General features: G+C 36.3%; 1 protein-coding gene across 3 annotated transcripts in view; it reads right to left on the bottom strand.

Annotated features, from left to right (window-relative positions):
- LOC106867776 (scavenger receptor cysteine-rich domain-containing protein DMBT1) overlaps nt 1-20,412 on the bottom strand; it is a 355,233-nt gene that overhangs the window by 100,625 nt on the left and 234,196 nt on the right. For all 3 annotated transcript variants that reach the window (XM_089362003.1, XM_089362005.1, XM_089362002.1), the window contains exons 3-4: nt 10,284-10,380; nt 7,211-7,335 (exon numbers count right to left, since the gene is read on the bottom strand). In XM_089362003.1, coding sequence (XP_089218129.1) covers nt 7,211-7,335; nt 10,284-10,380 — 222 coding nt within the window. The remainder of the gene's footprint in view (nt 1-7,210; nt 7,336-10,283; nt 10,381-20,412) is intronic.

Below are 20,412 nucleotides of genomic sequence, written 5' to 3'. Positions count from 1 at the left end.
ATACATTCGCACATATATCTATACATACATGCGTAAATATATACATGCATTCATACATACATATATATGTACATGAATACATACATACACGCATACATACATGCGTACATGGATATATACATGTATATATGCATGGATGCATATATACATACATACATACATGCAAATATGCATGTATACAGAGATACATTCAAACGTATGTGCATACATGCATACATACATGCAAACATACATACATACATACATACATGCATACGTATGATAAATTCAACTAAAAAGTTGTGTGAATAACGGAATTAGAATGGAGATGCTGCAAACATGTTGAACAAAAATTCTAAAATATCGATGGTGCAGTAATTGAAACGATTCTAAGAAAAATATTCAACAGGAAATCCCTTTGCTCCAGATCATATTACAGGATATTGAATGATAAGACCTGAAATTTTATCAGCGAAATTTAATAATACTGCTTAGGAAGAATCTCAAGGTCACGTTATCCTATGCGGCTTACACCAGTTATTACCTTTCTCAAGCCATAAAATGGCCAAAGCACCTCAGCTACAAATTGTTCCCCGATAGTATGTCTAAACATCATATGATAAGATATACGCTGGCCGCTTCAACTTGTCTCTGCAGAACCATAGTACCACTAACAGTATTGTAATCCCAGAACAAGCTGGGGGTAAAAAAGGAAATCTGGGACTATGTTCAACACCTACTAAATAGCAACTGCAAAATCTTTGACGGATATTTGTCCTCATCTTGTTCGTTGTTAACACAACGTTTCAAGCTGATATACCCTCCAGCCTTCTTCAAGTGTAATGTGGAAAATTTCGAACCTGGACTCTCATTCGTAAGGTATTTTTCGACGTTATTATTATTATTATTATTCAGGTCACTGCCTGAAATCGAACTCGGAATCTTGGAGTTAGTAGTCCGCACTCTTAATCCCAAGATTCCGAGTTCGATTCCAGGCAGTGACCTGAATAATAATAATAATACTTGTGACTCTGAGAAAACTGCAAACGATATGAAAGATTTCTAGCTTTATAATGGATTTAGAAGAGCTTGAAAAATTCCCATCGCAGCTCCTACAGTTTCTAATTGATGTAAAGCATCTCTGATTTGTATTGCAGCACTAGGCTTAAATCATTGAAAATAATTAAAGGAGCCATAATTAACTTCGAAACTTTGAAAACAGTCGAAATGAAATAACACTTTAGGAAAGAGATTCAAACAGATCCACTTCTGCGACTTAATATCACTCGAAATAAATCTAAGTTTGCAGTAGACGGAACTATTCAGAATGTTCAGAGGAAACGTTCCGGAATACCGCGGATATCTAAAGGCAAGTACGTGTGTTATAAGTGTGTTGTTAAAGTTCAAAATATCTGTGCGGCAAGCGAATTGTGAGATCAAGCGTTTATCGAATTTTGAAGTGTTGTTATTGGAGAAATATATCACACCATCATCATCATCATCTTCGTTTAATGCATGGGTAAGATCGTTGGCGGGAGTCGGCCAGGTATAAAAAGTGCCCCAGGCTACTTACTGTATCTGTTTTGGCATAGATTTTACGACTGAATCCCCTTCCTAACACCAACCAATCCACAGAGTTCATGCTCTCAACGAAGATTATCTAGTTCTACGATTGGTATTTGGCAACATCTGCAAATCAGACTTTCCGACAAAGACTGTTTGAAGTTATGAGGCGAGTTTCATTCAGTCGGTGCCTGATACTCTGTATATTACAGAGTATCATCATGTTACTAAACCAGGAGTCGCTATATGGTGAGGCTTATAATCAAAAAGACCAATTAATCCTTAATCAAAAAGATTGAGGATTAATTGGACCATTCTTTTTCATGGTATTGTGACTGGTTCCATTGGCTTAAACTTGCTGCGTCACTCTGCCATACCAAGTATTCAAGAGGACTTTGAATGTGGCTATCTCCATTTTGTTTTCCTTGATCAGGGTTACATGGACCAATCCTTCATTTTTCTTTTTAATAACAGTGAAGTTCATATCGATTTGCTGGATGAGTTCTGTGCCCAAGACTATCTTGAATCATGCACGCCAAAAAGCGTTCGCATTCGTTTTCTTATTTCAGAGACATGTAAGTTGGTCAGTAATGGCACTGGTATTGATTTACTATTTACGCTGCTGTTTAGCTACCGGTCAGTCATGATGACATATGCCAAAGATTGAAAAGCATTCCAACGGTGACCATCCCATAGTTTTATATTGCTGAGAGTAGATCGCGGAATATATTATCTAATACATGTGATATACAGAAAAGATTATTTTTGCTCGTATTCCCGACAGGAACAGCAACCGTGTAGAAGCATTTCCATTGTCTCTAGGGATATTAACATTATTGTTAAAGGGAAATTTCTTATTCTGGGAATTGAAACATAACTGTAAACTCAGCTCACCTCTTACACTCCATCCACTCTCATTTCCAATATATTTACATAATGTCGACGCCTCTAGTTTGTCACAGACCATAAAATTGAGATCAGAAGTGATACAAAGGAATGGTTTGAATTCTCATAGCCATTTCAAACCTTCATGTTTTAACTAAATTTCAAGAAGGTCAAAGAAAACGAGAATTATATGATTCCTGGTGGAATTCTAGCAAATAAGAATAATTTGGTGATTTAAATATGAAAGAAACATAGTGTTTGGCTATTTGAGCTAATGAGCTCGCAGGGATTAATGCAGTTTTGTATATGTTAGCATATAATGTACGACTAGGTATGTGTGTATGTGCGTGTGTACGGGTCATTGAAAATGATTAAAAAAAGGAGGGAAACAATGACCGAGAGACTGGGAAGAGAAAAAGACAGAAATAAGAGAGAGAGAGAGAGAGCGAGAGATAGAGAGATAGAGAGAGAGAGAGAAAGAGAGAGAGAGAGAGAAAGAGAGAGAGAGAGAGAGAGAGAGAGAGAAAGGGCAAGAAAGGGAAAGCACATACACATAATACATTGACAAAGAAGTGTTCGAAAAGAGAAGAATTTTTGTAATGAAGTAAAGAGAAAACGAAATATGCTACAACAGAGATGTAAAGAATTAAGATTGTGTGGGCGAATACGAGCAGAAAGATATAGAGGATGTCGTGTGGGGGTAGGAGAGAGATAAAGAGTAATTGACTGAATGAATGAATGGGAGAGAGAGAGAGAGAGAGAGAGAGAGAGACTGAAAGAGAGAAAGAGACTGAAAGAGAGGGTGAGAGTAGAAAAGAAAAAGTCGAGAGACAGGTAACCATGCACGACTAGCCAATGATATGATAGAGATGAGATAACCATATACATGCGTACATATATATACATACATCACCCCCCCCCCCCATATATATATATATGTATATAAAGTATAACGCATAACCATATGCTCATATTTACACAGAAATAGGGAGAGAGGAAGAGAGGAAGAGAAGAAGAGAGGAAGAGAGGAAGAGAGCGACTGCGGAGGAAAAGTCAATCAGAATATAGAATACAATGTAGTTCTCATTTCATCACAGCCGTAGTGTCATTAGAAAGGAAACAAAGTGAGAGAGATAGAGAGAGAGAGAGAGAGAGAATACGTGTGGTGGGAGGAAGAAAGGAAGCAAGTTAAAGCTACTGAAATAAGTTTAAGTTGCTTCATTTCTCCGTAGAAGAGATACGAGTTGAAAGTTGTTCTAATAAGACAGCAAAATACCAGACAAACCTTGTTGAACTGTTTTTATGTTCGTTTGAACACGGATTCTATTTATAGAGCGAGGCTGAAAGGCTGAAAGGCTATTAAGTTTATATATATATCTATGTATGTATGTATGTTTGAGAGTGTGTGTGTGCGACTGTGTGGAATTTCCAGGACATTTATAAAGAGAAAGTTAGTCTTACAGCTGTTTCTGGGCTATTAGGAATATCCCTTCATCAGAGACGATGTGAGATGGTTATGTAAAGGGAAATATTAGAGTTCAATATAAGGAGGGAAATAAGGAATATATAGGGAAATAGGAGAATGAATGAACAAAGGTTTAACACTAGGTCAAAAGCTAAAACAGCTAAAAATAACGGGCCATATTACCCTCCTCTAATTTCTAAAGGAACTGCAACTATAACATCTTTATATATTTTTATTTCTGCATTCATTCTGTTTCCCTATATACTCCTCATCTCCTTCCTTTTCTTAAATAACTCCTCATATTGAACTACTATTTCCCTGTATTTACCCATGTCACATCATCTTTGGTGAAGGGATATTCCTAATATCCCAGAAACAGCTGTAAGACTAACTTTCTCGTTATAATTGTCCTGAAAATTCCACACAGCCTTGGCTTTCTTGTCTCGTTTTATTTAACATATACATGTTCATACATGACCCGCATTGGACTCCTCAATCGTATCATTATCAAACCGAGAGTTTAACTTCGGTCCTTCCATAGCACTTACATAGCGTTACCTGCCACCTTGGGTCTTCTTCTGGATACCAATACCTCTCATATATATATATATATAATTGGGAAAAAAGCCAGCAATTTTGGGCCTGGGGGTAAGTCGATTACATCGACCAAAGTATTCTACTGGTACTTATTTTATCGACCCCTTAAAGGATGAAAGGCGAAGCCAAGCTCGGCAGAATCAAGGCATTTGTTAATATTACTGTGGCATCAAGGGTGTCGAGTAGGCATAGCAGTTATCATTCCGGGTCGAATACTTGCTGCCATTTCGTTCGTCTTTACATTCTGAGTTCAAAAGCCGCCGTGTCTTTCATCTCTTTTTGGGTCGATAAAATAAATACTAGTTGAGTACTGGGTCGATGTAATCGATTTAATCCCCCCCCCCCGCCAAATTCCTGGTCTTGTGCCAACATTTGAAAAACCAATATTACTGGCGGCGAGCTGGCAGAGTCATTAGCACACCCGGACGAAATGCCTAATGGCATTTAATCCGTCTTCCACCGGGATCAAGTTTGCGTTTTATCCTTTCGCGGTTGATAAATATCAGTTGAACATTGGGGCCGATAAAATATGCCCGTCCCCAAATCTGCTGGTCACGTGCCACAATTTAAAACCAATATTACTGTGTCATGGATTTGCTCTTGGAAAATTTTGTTCCAGTTATTTTTCTCAGAGCAACATCTACCATTGCTGTAGAGATCCATTCAGAACTACTGCCAATGCGATTGCATGCATCGTCTACAAGTCCGGCTTCCGGACTAGCTTTTCAAGGAGTACACTACTTTTTAGCTTTCGTTTGCAATAAATTTCTATCTTTGGAAATTTTTAATGATTGCATATCTCTCTTGCAGATAGCTAGGAATCGAAACTAGGGTCGTTTTTGTGCTCTCTTGCTGAAATGCTTTCATCTCTGAATGTTTTCAAATCGCATGCTGTGTATGTTGCATGGCAAGTGACGACGTTGTTGTTGTTGGGAGCAGAATAAAGTGACTGAGTAGCTAGGTGCAAGCCAAAATCTTGTTGATGGTGACTCGGTCAGCTTACTCCACCTCCAGTATATCAGGATAAGTCAAGCTGCGAATATGAAAGACGCCGAGTCACCACTCTTTCCTGGAGTAGGACCTACAGGTATTGCTGTCTTCGTACCGAATACTAAAGACACTACCTGTAGAGATTGAAACATTGGTGTACGTTATTGGTTAGATTAAACTGGATTTTTCAATTAGAACACGATTTTAATTCTTTTACAAGCTCAATAAGGAATAGAGAAATTTAAAAAGTTAAAAGTCTCGAGAAAGGAGAAAATAAACATACACATAAAGCACGTAAGGCCCGAAGGAATTACTGAACTCAGTATTATCTCAGAGTCTCCAAGTTCACAAAATAGAACTTTTGTAAAGCCGGACCAAACTCAAGTTAAGGAACATCCTACGGATCCATCAGTTTTCCTTCATATACTCTCAAACGTGCTAAAATGTTTAATACTTGATCAGTCCACACCCTACTCTCCAATTCACAACAGAAATTCAGTCCTCAACTATTAAATACCACAACTACTCACAAAACTAACCCAGAAAACACATCGTAGCAACATCTTAAAGCTTCCCACACGTACCATTCTTTCATCGACATCAGCAAATCTTTTGAGCACGTTCCCTCAATATCCACTAATAGTAATAATGCTTATAAACATTCATCATAATTTTCAGCAACGCCAAATACTAACCGAAAGAGGCCGCCATACTGTTAATGCTCTGTAGTGTGTACAACAACATTTCCACGAAATTCAGGTTTACAGGAAACCGTCTTTCACCCATTTTTTTTTCAATCGTTACCAATATAAATGTCATATTGCTCCTCCACATACAACCCGAGCTGATGAGGAAGCATACCAGTTGTCATTTGGTCATCAGTAGCAGTCAAGTCTCCTGAAATCAATGTAACATCGGAAAAAAAGGAACATATTGGAATATGCAGTTCTCGGTTCTTTGAACGAAGCAAAAATAGTCGTATGGATGTGGTAGAAATGCTTTTCATCACAGAATTGACTTGCCGCTATGCAACAACGCCTGCAGGTTTATATGCAAATGATATCATACATTCTTCTGCAACTCTTCAGGTTCTGTAGTACTACTGCTTCAACTAAATACTTGTCTGCGCATAAACCAACCAAATACACAATCTCCCTTCTTATAAACAATAACAGAGAACAGCAAATGCAACCGAGCGTAACGCTCAACAACTTAAACCTGGCACACACGCAAATGACAAAAATATTAAGGACTACATTTAGCGAAAACACGGTATTCACAACATACGCCGAATTGATAGTAAGGAAGGGTGTTTGGCAAATTAAGTTTCTCTTCCTGACATTAACATGGCCGTGAAAGAGTAGTTCAGAGTCGTGTAATGAACATTAAGCGCAATTCTTAAATCGAATCAATATCATACAGTGCAATAAACCTGGGCCTTGGCATTACATAGGGGATTCAAAGAGAGAGAGAGAGAGAGAGAGAGAGAGAGAGAGAGAGAGAGAGAGAAAGAGAGAGAGAAAGAGAGAGAGAGAGAGAAACAAGAAAAAGAATGAACGAAACGGAGAAAGAAAGAATGACAGAAAGAAAGGATGACCTGGGCAGGATTTGGGCAGAGAGAGAAGAGCTCAGGAATGAATACGGCAGGGTTGCTGCAGCCAGGCGATTCGACCACTTTTCCGCCTTCATTAGCGAATACAAGGTAAAAGTGAAAGGAAAGTGAATACATACCGCGATAGATCTGTACGAAATCTTTATAACAACCTAAACTGTATTCTATATCAACGCGTTGCCAGTCTACTTGCAGCGAATAATTCGGATCTCCCGCATAGATTAGCCAACTGCAAGACATATTCCTGAAACACACAAATGAGAATGACGTAATATCGATATAACAACTGACGAAATTTGGACGAAATATGATAACGATGATGAAGATGGTGGTGGTGGTGAGTTTGGCAGGAAATGAATAATGGGTCTGAGTTGAGTGTAATAATTGTTGAGTTAAAATTGATAACTTAGTGATCTATCTGACCATTAACCAAACCGCCACATTAAAAAATCATCTCTACAATCAATCAAGAATTGAAACCGTATATAGTTTCACCACCACCACGCACATTACATCGGCACCCAGGTGGAATTTAAGCTCACAACGCAAAATGCTGGATCGGACTCGACATACCCACCCCGTCGAGCAACTCTTTTGTTGTTTATTAAATGAAAAGCTGAAAGGCGGGTATTTGAACATTGATTTTAGCGAACCAGAACGATGCCGCAGAACATTTTATCCAGCACAAGAAAAAATTTGCCAATTTGTCTAAACTTTGGGAATTTCTAATTTATAAGAAACCGATGTCACTTACAAGAATAGTACTCATTATCTTAATCTCTATTTGTTTTGAGTGATAAGAGGGTTATTTATTGTTAGCAAGGGGTTCAATGATAATACAAACAATTATTGACAATAGGGGTGATATTTGATAGCAGGGGTAATATTTGTTGATATCAAGAATAATTATTGATAGCAACAGCGATTATTGCGAGATACTGTGTGTTTTCATTGAAGCTAAATATAAAATTGTAAAAAAGAAAAGACTGGTGCAAAACAGTATTTCAAGTTGATAAAAAAAAAAATACGAGTAGCAAGGAATTTGTCAGCAGTTAATAATTAAAATATTCTTTCGATAACTGACCAATGACCATCAACACATTTAGGTAATTACAACAAAGTAGGTGATAAATTACTTGATAAACTCTGTTTTTGAAGCTATTGTTTCAACAACTGAGTTTCATGTTAAAAATGACGAAAGCTCACAGAAAATCGTTGTGAATGTCCGTTCTCCTGATATTCAAACACGTGTACATGCATGCACACATACACGCAGACACACATGTTTACACGCACAATCTCACACTGAAACATGAATATAAGAATATCTGAATATATCTTTGAGTAAAAAGAAAGATGTGAAGTCTTAGGAAACTTCATCCTCCCAATAAAATTTACTCTCAGCATAAAGTTACATTATCAGTAAACGTTCCTTTGTTATTTTATCGTTATACACACACACACACACACACACACACACACACACACACACACACACATATATATATATATATATACATATACGAAGTATATATATATGCGTGTGTGTGTGTGCGTGTATACATATATATCGTTGCTATTATGCGAAAGTGTCGTAAGTCCAAAACGTTACTTTTACAGGAAAAAAAAGTTAAACCATTCCATTTCTTTTTACATTAGCAACATTTTCAGCTTTACAGTAATGCTTTGTTGGATGCATAAAATCCTAACTCCATGCATTTGTGATATTTTCAGTCGGAAATATTTTTGCAAAATTGTCGCATTTTTTTCTTTTATTTTTTTTTAGTCATTTGACTGCGGCCATGCTGGAGCATCGCATCTAGTCGAGCACATCAACCCCAGGACTTATTGTGTAAGTATGTGTGTGCGTGTATACATATATATGACGAGCTTCATTCAGTTTCCGTGTACCAAATGCTCACCCACCAAATGCTAGAAGAAGACGATTGATCAAGTCACCGCGCAGTGAGACTGTGCCCGGAACCATGTAGTTAGGAAGCAAGCTTCTTATCATGGAAAGGTTGTAAGACAAGTGCATTATTTCCGGACCTGCTATGTTCTCAGTAGAGGAGTGCATAATTGAGGACATTGTCAGTTGTAAGACAATAGAAAACACACACACACACACGCACACGCACACACACACACACACACACACACACACACAATGCAACTTCACTGATTGTTGGGAATGATAATGGTAAAACATATTGCATTGCATCTAATTAAAGCAGCAAATAATTTTGTGCTTGGCATCGTGCTGGGCGTGAAAGGCGAAAGAACAATGATCGCATCTAAAGGATTTCTTAGAAATCTTATACAACATAGTTTCATATAAAAGTGACAAGGACAGTTGTGATTATTTCAGATGTTTTATCAATGGTATTCAATTCAATTTCTTACTAGTCATCTCTGTAACCAAATCCCTCCATGTAAATCTATTTCAAGGTTTCAGGTAGTGAGAAAACAATGGAATTATTTAGGTTTTGTGAGATTAAGTGAACGTGGGTAAAAGTTTCACGCAGGATATGAATGAAACTTATCCAATTAAAATTGATAAAATTCCATCCAGTATACCCAGAATAATTAAGTTTTAACAACATTAAAATAACCCTATTGGTAATCTGTTGATCGCTAGTCCTTTTAAAATAGCATCTAACTCTCGTTTGTGTCAAGCATTTAAAAAAGAAGATAAAGAAACGTGCAAAAAGTTACACTATAGGCTAAAAATGTGACAATATAGGCTAAAAAAGGTCTGACACTATAGGCTACAAAAAGATGTAACATTATAGACTAAAAAGTAAAAAAGAAAAAAACAAGTCCACTGAGGTATCTATTTTGATTGAATCATTGTCGGAAATGCATCAGTGACTGGCCAAGAGGAAACCTATAAACAATGACACTGTTTTCCACCGTTTCTTGAGTTTATTTATTTCAATAAATGTGTAAATAATGGGTAAATAGATGGAATAAGCCAGAAGAAAACAGTAAGGTAACCAGTAGGGACTAAGTAAGAGCATTTACTATGATGAGATATATTCATCGTTTTGCAATATCGTCTGATTAAAAGGAGGTCATTTGTGTAAGGATTATCTAAGAAAACATCACATTATTTGGGTTGTAATAAGGCGTAGCTTGAAGAATAAAAAAAGAAAGAAAGAAAAAAGAATTCAAGGCATATTTCCAACTTACTTAACATATTTACTGAAGTATCCGGGAGACTGAATGAGTTGCCATGAACTCGTGCTCGCTGTTAAGTTCTTTGTTTCTAAACAGTCATTAACGGAATCTACAAGAAATAAAGAAAAAGGAAGGGAAAAATTATGCAATCAAATATACAAGTGCCTAGAAGAATATGCATTCATACACTCACGCACACACACAAAATACGCACGCACGCTCGCAATAATATTTTACAGATTTTAATGCTTTAGTAAAGAAGCATTGCTTTTCTAAATCTGTAACAAAACATTTTGGATCTGTAAAACGCAATTGAATAGATTCAAAATATCTCTGTGAAATTCCAGCATTCAATGCGAATTTGATTTGGAACATTGAAAACAATTTCCTCGCGGTAAATTGTGGCATAATATTTGAAACAAAGAGTGAAGTCAAGAGACATAATTTCATGTTAGGTAAAATCCATCTACATAAAGAAAAACTGCTTCAACTAAAGTTTTAAATGTATAAACGTTTGCTAGTATAAAAATTGTAAATGTGTATCGTTTTGGGTGGATCATTACACCAATAGCAACAGCCCACGCACCGATTTAATATCATTTCTATATTATTAGTTAGTTTCACGCCTAAAATCTTGTATACCAACGTGTAGAGTACGTAGACGTAATATATGTCTATATACGTACTTATGTCAAAAGCAAATATATGGTTTTGTGTGCGTGAATGGGCTTACATTAAAAAATCGTATAGATACGATCATCGAAAAGGAAAGACAGCAATAACGTAGCAATGCGCGATAAGAATGGATAGATATTTATTTACAGAAATGTGTATGTTTCTATGAGCAACTCTATAAGAAAATATGTTTATACATGTGTATGTGTGTATGCATGTATGTGTACATGCGTGTGTGGATTTGTGCATGTGAGAAGATTTGGTTTAGTAGTTTTACGGTGGTGGTAGAGCTAACCATAGGAGTAATGTAAAATTAAATGTAAATTTTCGATGCCAATATCGGAAAATTATTCCTCATTCTTTTGTAAAGTAACTGGTTTCTGTCAGTAAATATAGTGTAATACACAGGCCTGGTGTACATTAATGAGCCAAAGAGGAGCATCCCTGTGCCCGTTCAAAAGGAGGTTAAACTTATATTGAATATTGTAAGTGTCAAAAGACAGTCCTGTTAGATAAGAATTGAACATAGACAACCTCTATCATATATATATATATATATATATATATATCAAATGGATGTGTTATGAAACTATTCCGCACATACAATAATAGCCATACTAACAATTCAACATACCTCTATCATCAGCTGCCCCACGGATATCACTATGTTTTCGACACCTGATAAATAGGAGAAAGTGGCGCAAGGTGCCAACTTTTGATGGAAATAGCAGTCGATAACCACTCGATGCTAGGTTAAACTCCACTGAACGTAGAGAGACAAAGATGTGTGCGGGCGGCGAACATAAAAAAATTTCGTCTTGCCTCTAGGAAGAACGCCAGAGAAATGGACAACCTAGATTGCGTATACTGCGGGGTTTGGGATATATTCGTAGATATCTGTTTTAGCTCTTCGTCTAAACCTTCCCTGAATTATTTTCAACTTAACATAGTGTAAATGTAAACCTGAGTCAGTCTATTGCCAATTCACGAAAATTACGAGTAACTGACGGGCTTGGAGCTCTCTGACTCCTAGTTGTTTTTAGGTTTGAAACCTCTCCAGGGGCAGGTTTTAACTTATTTTCCCTTCGCTGTGTTATTGACAGTGGTATCATTTACCATTTTAGCGACACACTTCAGTTGATATTTACCATATATTTTTTTTGTCTTCGAACAATCTTGCAAGAAACAGGATGTTGTTTTAACGAGAACATTCACCTAAGATGTACAAATTTCAATTCAAACAGGAGAGATATTCGTTATTAAATTATAAAATGGTAGTCGTTTCCAATCATAAAGAATATAAATACAATTTCATAAGTTATATTTGTCTCTTTCCATTCCTGTAGTTGTATATGTACGCATGTTTTCTTCTAAAAATGATCAAAGCCGAAAATATAAATAACCTTTTCTGTCAGGTTTTCTTTAGCAATGTTAATGATTTTAGTATAAATTTCTGTACAATTCTAAAAGAATCAAATTATCCTCAGAACAAAAGATTACACACACGTATATTCACATAAGCACACACGCACACACATACACACACACACGCCGACGCGCACTCACACACACACTCACACACATACAACGCACGCGCACACACATGTACATTCAGATTAATACATATATTTGGAGGCTGGTTGGCTGCCGATAACGTGTCCCTTAAACTGTTACTAGTGGACGACTACAGTAGGAACATTTGCAAAGGAGGCATTCCGGAGAGCGAATGATTCAAGGAAGAATGAGTTGATACTGTGATTAGTTTGGTAGTCATGCTCGGACATATTATGTGAGGCAAGAAGCGGAGACGTTCGTGGGTTCGGAAGTTGTTTAATATAAATGACAAGATAGCAGCCAGATGTAAAGGACCTAAAGCCGCTGTAACAGCACTCGAAATATCAGCCATAAAACAGCGCACGTATGTGAATAAGTAGAAGTGTGTTTGCTAAATATGTTGTGCCAACTTTTTTCTTGATGAATACATATAGGAAAGGGGAGACACACACACACACACATATATATATGTATATATATATATATATATATATATATATATATATATATATACATATATATACATATATATATATACATATATATATACATATATATATATATATATATATATATATATATATATACAGATACTCATACATATACCTTCACTTCATACATGCACACAAACAAGTGTGCGCGCACACACACACACGCATGCAGACACATATATATACGTGTACACACACATCTCTGATATCTCGAATACTTCATTCCCTACGGCTATTTCGACATCCCCACATATGTTCACAAGCATATTATTATTATTGTTGTTATAATTATCTTCTTTCGATTTTGTTTCTATTTCTTCTTGCCGGTTGTCCTCCTAAGACATAGGGCGAAGAAACTCATTGTAGGCCATCAAAATAAACACACCAGGTAGTTCATTTACAAAGTCATATGATAGAAAGAAAAAGGGGAAGAAAGACAGAGAGAAAAAGTAAGGAAAAAAAAGAAAAAAAAATTAAACAAAGAAAATAGAGGGGGAAAAGAGAAAGAAAATTCATAGCGATGAATACCTTTCTCAATGCGTGTGACGTACCACTTAAGATAATCTTTTGCACTTCCTGCATGGATAATAAGCTAGGGATCATCCTGAAATAATTTTCTTTAATCACTCCAAGTGCTCCTACAGTCACTGGTTTCGTAACCGTGTTGGGATGCCTCATTTTTTCAATTTCAATTAGACAATCTTTTGGAACATCATTTGCTCTCATCATTCATTATAACCTATAATAATCCATATGCAGGATCACACACGCTATAACATTGAAGTCACAAACTATTAAAGTTGAAGTTATATTACAAATTGAACCCTAAAATCTTTCGGTAGTTCTCTAGTATGTCATCACAGAAGCTAAGCTGCATGTAATATACACACGTGTTTAAGTGTGTATATACAACATACGCACATAAATATGAAGTACACACACACATGTACACTCTCATACATGTATATCTACACACATACTATGTTACATGCATATAACATTCACTGAAATGCATTGTGCACGCGCTCATGTTTGTGTGTTTGTGCGGATGCAAGTGTACTGGAGAGAAGTTCTTAATAGATGAAGCGAGTAAAGCGCAAAACCAGATTAATGGAATGTTAGGCGCCTGACTAGATGTGCCACTATCGCAGAAAAGAACTGTCAGCACATTTGATTATTTAATGTTTTTAACACAGTTTCATGTCAGAAGCAGATGGAAAACAACTTAACACGAGAAAAAAAAGTGTTTATTTAACATGATTCTTCTATCAAATCACTAATAAGTAAACCAAAAGAAAAAGAAATACTTAGTTCAAAAACCATTTAATGTGTTGGATGTTCATCCTTTTAAACTAAATAGCATAACAATGCCAAATGGAAATTTTATATCTTAAAAGCTAATTTCTACATATAAGTAATGAAAAGAAAGCTTATTTATATGCTGACCGGTGGCAAATATGATCCAATACATCTAATACTTAAATCTATGTTGACAGCAAGTCTACAACTATAGAAATCCATTTTAATAGAGACCCAACATGATATTAAGCATATACCTTATAGACATTATGATGCATGAATTAATAGAATTCTATGATTTTTTACAACGTTATTTATAGCTTTTCGATGCATTATAAAAGTACAGAAATGGATGTTTCTTGTTTGAGTTTAATATTTTTCATTAATCCCGATGATTCGAGTAATTGGTTCCTAACTCATGATTTTTTCCGGCGTCAGACAAACAACAAAGGAATCTATTATGTTAACAAGATTGGCGTTTCTTGTAATTATTTAATTCTAGGTTGTCCCTTATAGAGCAGACCTATTACAAAGATGCACCAGCCTTGATTATTCCGTCTTTTTTAAAAGCATCCGAAATCTAAGACATCACTATTCAAAATGTATTTCGCGTTTCTTCACACGTCAGTGTTCGGAAGAGACCTTAGCTGTTATATTCAAGCAGCTTGAGCAATCTCACAAAGATTCTATCGTTAGTTCTGAGACAATGTGCAATAATTTACCATCCAGCTTAGCACAACTATTAATATTGAAGCCCTCCATAACTGTGTGTGTGTGTGTGTGTGTGTGTGTGTGTGTGTGTGTGTGTGTGTGTGTGTGTGATGGGGGGGGGGTGTTCGTCTCATCAGATCGTCCAGGTGTTATATTTAGCATTCGGCCTTTGGCTACGCATTTGCGGGGGGAGCGGGTATTCGGCTAAGTCTAGTCAAAATACTTCTGAGGTATTTTAGCGATATCGGAGAAATAAAAAGTAACGCCATTGTGACACACAGAAATCTAAGTGTGCGGTTGCACTGATTCCATCAACTTTGGTCTAGCAGTAAATAATTTTTCTCGTATCATTTCCGAATTATATCTGATCATAATTTGAGTAAATATAATCGAATCATTTAATTTTATACATTGCCTTGTATTTCCATGTCTGGTGCATTTCCCCTTTTCTAGTATAATAAATTCTTGTTTCTTTAACCATTACCTTCTATATGAACTGAGCGTCACTTGACTTAATGGAGTGAGACAAATTATATTTTTAATTAGCATAAAAATCAAAATCATTTGTGCTAAAAATAATTCATCTGAAAAAATCAGAGACGACGACTCAAACATTTAAACTGATTGAAAATCGATTAGCAGCATGCGGAAGGAACTGGGTCTGTTCGTTAATAAATACAAAGACAACTTGAGATTTATTTCGGGATTATTATCTATCTTCAGTATATAAGACTATTGTGTCTCCTTTAACAATGTTCAAAAAATTAATCTAAAATGTTTGTTTGCTTTGATTGATGATGAAGTGGAGAAGTATTCATGGTATCGATAAACCTTTCCCAGTCTAGTAAGACTAATGCGGCGAATATTAATCTATAATAATTTTATAAGTCGATGAATGTTGAGTGGTACTTCGAATGAATCGAACAGTTATAATGGAATCAGTTTGGGAGATAAGACACTGTGTGGGAGACAAGATGTGTCTCCTTGTTTTTTTCATGGTTTTGTTTGGAGGAATAGGTTGCACATGTAGCCGTATACAGACCAGCTGGAGTCGGCAAGATTCAACCCCGGATTCAAGGTGCTTAAAGTGTCAGGAAATAGTAATAAACAAAAGGCATTAAGCTACAGTTTATATGAGCGTTTGTGAAATACTTTCATCTCAAAGATATTTTATCTCTTTTCTCCGATTCACTCTGCATCTGACGTCATAACTGTTCATTGTAAGGTGTAATGTTTCCCTATGTTTACTAAAACCTTCATATAACACACGAATTTTGATGTGTAGAATTAGTTTTAGGCCGTAAGGGCAGAGATTAAAACGCAGCACTTATGACCAATTACATTTTCAGAATTGGTGGTGATAGAACGAAGGCAGGAAACTGTTTATGTATACAGTCATATTAGACAAATTTAAATAAGAATGGTAAATAAGAATACCTGAATTTGGTAAACGTTAAAATAATGAAGAAAAACAGCAAACATAAGGAGCAAAGTAGAATCCGATAAGAGTAGTAATGTGTGCAGCATCAAATATGTAAGACAAATTTAGAAAGTAGAATCAATTATTTTGACATCAGGCAGAGAAGATAATGAGAGGCTCCGGCAGAATTTTGCCATAAACGAAATGTGTTCAAATTATGCCGAACATTTAAGCTCTTCTTCCTCTGAGTAAAATACTTGATTCTACTTTATATGCCTGAGATTTTCGGAACTTTTGAAAGAAAGTGAAATATTCATAATATCTTTCTAAATAGAGACGAGAAATATAATTACAGGTGTAACTAAAGGTATATAATTGCTCTAACTAAATTATTCCTTTATCTCTAATGATGAAACTGTAAAATTCCAGGTTTGACTAACAACTATTTTTCCTGCTAAACTTTGTCCCCGAAAATCATTGGATAACATGCGCTTCCATTTTGAGGAAATTAGAATGTAATTAGAGAGATTTGTTTGCTTTTTTCTTTGCTGTTTATTCCTTTCTAACAAAACTGTCCGATGAACGGGAACGTGTTACTCCGAGTAACAGTCTTTTGTTATATTTCTGCTGCTTTTAAATAAAGTATATATATATATATATATATATATATATATATATATATATATATATACACGATGGGTTTCTTTCAGTTTCCGACTACCAAATTCGCTCACAAGGCTTCGGTCGCCCCGGAGATATAGTAGAAGACACCTACCTAAGGTGTCACGCAGTGGGATTGAACCTGGGACCATGTGATGGAAATCAAGCCGTGTGTGTGTGTATGAGAGAGAGAGAGAGAGAAAGTTTCTATATATATATATATATATATATATATATATATATAGAGAGAGAGAGAGAGAGAGAGAGAGAGAGAGAGAGAGAGAGAAGAGAGAGAGAGAGAGAGAGAGAGAGAGAGAGAGAGAGAGAGAGAGAGAGAGAGAGAGAGAGAGAGAGAGAATAGTTTCGAAAGTAATTCCTGGACAGAGAATAGTTTCGAAAGTAATTCCTGGACACCAATTCACATCTAGAAGTTTTGTTTCATACAGTGAAATTGATGGAAAAATGAGCGATAAAAATATAACACTAAGATGAGATTTGTTTACCAATATTAAATATTTATATGAATCGCGGAAGATTGTTTCATAACTTTTCATTTGACATACTCACATGTGCGAGTGAATGTGACGTGTGCATATATATATATATATATATATATATATATATATGTGTGTGTGTGTGTATTTGTATATATGTATATATATGTATACGCACTCATATACGTATATATATGACATGTATTTACATATACACGTACATATATATATATGTGTGTGTGTGTGTGTGTGTGTGTGTGTGTGTGTGTGTTGGGGAGTGGATGCATATGTGAAATCCATCCCAGGAAAAATAGCGATGCAGACGCTCATGAATTTTGACATGGACTGTGAAACTGTTAATATTTGATATTGACCAAAGAAAAGCTTAAAACATATTCGTAGATTCAAATGGTTTCCCAATACCTATTTGTCACGCAAAACAGACAAATTCTTACATTGACCGATTTTTGTAAGTCTTCTTAAAAGTGACACAATATATGTCTGGTATTGTTTCATTAGTTCTTAGTTGTTTCTGGGAAATCGAAACAAAAACATTTTTCAATTGTAGTAATCACTTAAGTTATATTTAGAAACTTATTAATAGGAAAGCAGTTGCTCATCGCGTGTGTTTGTTGGTATATATATATATATATATATACATATATATGAACAAGGACAAGTGAAGTCCCTGCTGAACCTCATTAACACTTTATACATGGAACAAATAGTATTCCAACCAACCAAGGCAGGTAACATACTGGATCTCTACTTCACAAATAATATGGATCTCATCCATAATGTGAAAGTGACACTACTTTCGGATCACAACATGGTAGAGCTGACCATGTACGGACCAAAGGAAGCCATGGACATGCAGCCTACAAAAAGCTCTCAGAAACGTCCCAGCTTGAACTTCCATAAGGCAAACTGGAAACAAATTGAGAAAGAGATCCTCAAACAAAACTGATCTAAATGTCTCTCCTCACCGGACATCGACATGGAACTTCAACAGTTCATGTCTGTAATGCAAGCCATATGCTACAAATGTGTCCCGGAGAGAAAGGCCACTGTACACAAGAACAAAATCCCCAGGGAGAGGAACATTCTTATGAGACGGCGTACAAAAGTTTCAAATCGCCTAAACAAAAAATTGAAAGCAGTGAAAAGTCCCACCTGAAAATACAACTGCTGGAGATTGAAAAAAATCTGCAACTCTCCCACGAAAAAGAAAGAGCAGACAGAGAAGCCTGGGCTATAGACAATATAAAATCTAACCTCAGAGCTTTCAGCAAATTTGCCAAAGAAACAACTCAGTGCACTGCAGGATAGGGCCACTCCTCAAAAAAGATGGTACACTCACAGGAAACCCAAGGATGATAAATGAAATACTAAATGAGAAAATCATAAGTATTTTCACTCCCTAGAACACTTGCAAGTCAGCAGTCCAACTGACATTTTTACACTGCAGATATAAAAACAGAGGCGGTGATGATCGATTACATCAATATAAAGGAAGACGATGTAATAAGGGCTATAAATGAAAGGAACCCAAACTCAGCTACTGGCCCTGATGGATAAGTATGTAAGCGAGTCCTAGCAAGACCACTGCAGTCCCTCTTTCAGAGCTTCCTTGCATCTGGCAAACTTCCAAGAAAACTGAAGGAGGGTAAAATATGCCCTATTCATAAAGGAGGTAGCAGAGTGGAGGTCAAGAACTACAGACCTATCTCTCTGATCTCGCACATCAGCAAGGTCATGGAACGAATAGTCAGAGGAAAACTAATCGCCTTCCTTGAAGAAAATGACTTGCTGCCTGACACCCAACATGGTTTCCGACCAGGAAGAAGCTGCCTGACTCAGCTCTTACAACACTATGACTGGGTGCTGAAACAGCTACTTAACCACTCAAATGTGGAAGTGATATATCTCGACTTTGCAAAAGCCTTTGATAAAGTCAATCATGGAATGATATGTCACAAACGGTTTTACTTTTAAATTACCTACTACTGTATACCTTATAAAGACGACCATACATACTAAGGTAATACACCCGGAGCGCCTACGGATACATCTATCCCTTAGATGGTTGCATAACCTCTAACTTATACATACATACTTTCAAATATTCCATTGCATATGTGTGTACGTGCAGAACCAAATAACAATATAATGTTGCTATCCAAATACCAAATCGGAAACAAGAAACTTATATTGAGATTAGAGATATTGAAAGAAATTCTGTTTCTTCATTTTGACACTTTAGAAGAGAAGATAAGGATTCTTGAAGAAAGATGAAACTAGTTGGCTGGATCCGTATTTCAATCCGTCAAAGCCACTTTGCTTCACACACATGGGTGTCATGCTGTATGTGATTAACCTCTCTATCGTTATTTATTCATGACCACAAAGAATTACGTGATTCTGTGCACACAAACGTACGCAAGACAGAAAGAGAAAGAGAGGGGAGGAGGAAGGGGAGGGCACTTGCATCTGTATAATCTATGTGTGTGCGCGTGTGTGTGTGTGTGTGTGTGTGTGTCTCTCTCTATTTATATGTATATATAGACCCGTCTGTGTGTGTGTGTGTGTCTGTCTGTGCGTGCGTTGCATTTGCAGCAAGGCTAAATATGAATAAAATGTAAGGTTCAAGATAAGTGCTGTTGGCATCGTCGTTTAACATCAGGTCAATCCTAAGTAGAGAGAGAGAGAGAGAGAGAGAGAGAGACAGAGAGAGAGCAAAGATCTTTGCTGTTACGACCTGTTCATGCTATTATTCCTTTGGCTACGAGTTTCCACGATTACATAATTCCATGAATGGATCGATCCGCGTTTTAGAC

This window comes from Octopus bimaculoides, chromosome 13 (assembly GCF_046866305.1).
Source record: "Octopus bimaculoides isolate indiv1 chromosome 13, ASM4686630v1, whole genome shotgun sequence".
NCBI lineage: Eukaryota > Metazoa > Mollusca > Cephalopoda > Octopoda > Octopodidae > Octopus > Octopus bimaculoides.
Note: the sequence above shows the minus strand (reverse complement) of the source record. Positions and strands in the feature narration are given on the sequence as shown.